The sequence below is a fragment of the Parus major genome, chromosome 21 (genome assembly GCF_001522545.3).
Source record: "Parus major isolate Abel chromosome 21, Parus_major1.1, whole genome shotgun sequence".
Lineage (NCBI taxonomy): Eukaryota > Metazoa > Chordata > Aves > Passeriformes > Paridae > Parus > Parus major.
The window spans coordinates 206,110-208,184 of record NC_031789.1 but is presented as its reverse complement, the minus strand read 5'-3'; the positions used below and the strand labels follow the sequence as shown (position 1 = coordinate 208,184).

The window sequence follows — 2,075 nt, the reverse complement described above, 5'->3', positions numbered from 1 at the left end:
TCCATCCCACATCCACCCCATCCATCCCACATCCACCCCATCCATCCCACATCCACCCCATGTCCATCCTACATCTACCCTGTGTCCATCCCACATCCACCCCGTGTCCATCCCCTGTGCCATCCCATGCCTCACCCCATCCATCCCACATCCACCCCATGTCCATTTGTGTCCCAGCCCATCCACGCCATGCTCCCCGGTGTCCCCATGTCCCCACGTACCCACGTAGATGTTGCCCTGTGTGTTGGCCATGACGTTGGATCCGGGTGATTCCCCACTCACTGGCTCCTCTCCGTCCACCTGGAGCTGCCCACGCCGGCCCTGTCTGCGGGGCACGGTCAGCACCTGCACCCCAAGCCCACCCCTACCCCCCACGCCCAGCACCCCGCCCACCTTGTCACTGTCACCCGGTGCCACTCGCCGTCATTGATGGGATCTTCAGAGGCGATGGTGGCCTCGCCACTGCCCAGCTGGTACCTGTGGGGGCTCGGTGTCAGCGTGCGGGGCACCTTGGGGGCACCGTGTGGGGCTCACCGGGGGACCGTGGTCTCACCTGAACACCAGGTGCCCATCCTTCAACCCGAGGCCAAGGAAATCTTTGGCTTTGCCACCCTCACCGGGCTCCTGCGGGTGCAGTGCGAGGTGAGCAGGGGGCACCCGGACCCCCACCCCGCGGGGTCTCACAGCCCGGTGCCCCCCTGTCCCCCTGTCCCCGCTGACCGCGCCGTGCCACAGCAGCAGCCCCTGCGCGCTGCGCGTCCGCAGCTCCAGCTCGATGGTCTCGGGAGCCTCGGGGGGGCTGCAAGGGGAGGGGAGGGAGGGGTGGTGAGGGGCAGCACCCAAAAAGGGGGTGATGCCGTGGGGGGAGTGCAGCACCCCAGAAACAGGAGGGTGCCACGGGAGGGGTGCAGCACCCGCTCAGGGTGTCCTGTGTCACTCACCCACGAGGGAAGAGGTGCCCGGGAAGGGCCAGGTAGGATCCGTCCTGGAACACGGCGCTGAACTGCCCAGGGGCATCTGGGGAAAGATGGGGGGTCAGGGGGGATGGAAGGAGGGGGCCCCACCTGCGTTTTGGGGGGAAAAAGGGGAAATGGGTGCAGGGACCCACCGCCACCACCGCTGCCCTCTTGCCAGTCCTGCTCCAGCTCTGCCAGTGCTGAGCCTGTGGGAGAAGAAGGGGTAAAAGGAGGGCATGCATCCCCTGGGTACCCCCAAGTGTCCCCCACCATGTCCCCAGACGTCTCCAGATGTTCCCAGGTATCCCCAGGTATTCCCCAAGTGCATATCCTCAACAGTGTCCCCAGATGTCCCCCAAGTTCCCAGGTTCAATTATTCCCAAGTATTCCCAAGTATTCCCTGTCGTGTACCCAGGTGTTCCTCTGTGTTCCCAGCCAATCCCCAAGGGTCTCCAGGGACCCCCAGGTGTCCCCCTATGTTCCCCAGGTGTCCCCCTATGTTGTCAGGTGTCCCCATCTGTGTTCCCCCCAAGTCCCCAAATGTTTGCCAAGTGTCCCCAAGTGACCTCCTCCCATGTCCCCAAGTGTCTCCCCATGTTCCCAAGTTTCCCTCATGTCCCCACATGTTGCAAACTGTCTCCAAATATCACTAAGAATGTCCAAATGTCCCCAAGTGTGCGTGTCCCTTGTGTCCCTGGGTGTCCCCATGTCTTTCCTTTTCCCCCCATGTCCTTCAGTGACCTGAGATGTCCCTCTGCATCCTCAAGTGTCCCCAGGTGTCTCCCTTGCCCTTTCATGTGTTCCCCCTCACTGTGCTGGCAGTGTCCCTGCATGTGCCCTGTGTCCCCAGGTGTCCCCCCATGTCCCTCTGCTGTCCCCTCACGGTGCTGGCAGCGGGCCCCACTGTGTCCAGGGGGGCAGTGGCAGGAGCCATGGACACAGGAGCCACCGTGCAGGCAGGGCCGGGAGGGGTGACAGCCTTCGGCCTCCTCCTCCTCCTCCTCCTCCTCACAGTGCAGGCCTGGGGACAGTGGGACACGGTCACTGGGGGCGACAGGTGACAGTGCACTGCACACCTGGGCACGGCCCCCGCAGGGCACACCAGGCACACACACACAG

The 2,075-nt window shown here is 63.9% G+C and overlaps 1 protein-coding gene across 1 annotated transcript in view; it reads right to left on the bottom strand.

Moving 5' to 3' along the window:
* Window positions 1–2,075, bottom strand: part of LOC107213501 (basement membrane-specific heparan sulfate proteoglycan core protein-like) — a gene marked incomplete at its 5' end in the record, with an annotated part of 30,513 nt that overhangs the window by 1,439 nt on the left and 26,999 nt on the right. The window contains 7 exons of the mRNA XM_033519352.1: window positions 79–325; window positions 394–477; window positions 554–624; window positions 721–799; window positions 942–1,017; window positions 1,109–1,162; window positions 1,840–1,977. Of these exons, the coding sequence (XP_033375243.1) occupies window positions 79–325; window positions 394–477; window positions 554–624; window positions 721–799; window positions 942–1,017; window positions 1,109–1,162; window positions 1,840–1,977 (749 nt within the window). The remainder of the gene's footprint in view (window positions 1–78; window positions 326–393; window positions 478–553; window positions 625–720; window positions 800–941; window positions 1,018–1,108; window positions 1,163–1,839; window positions 1,978–2,075) is intronic.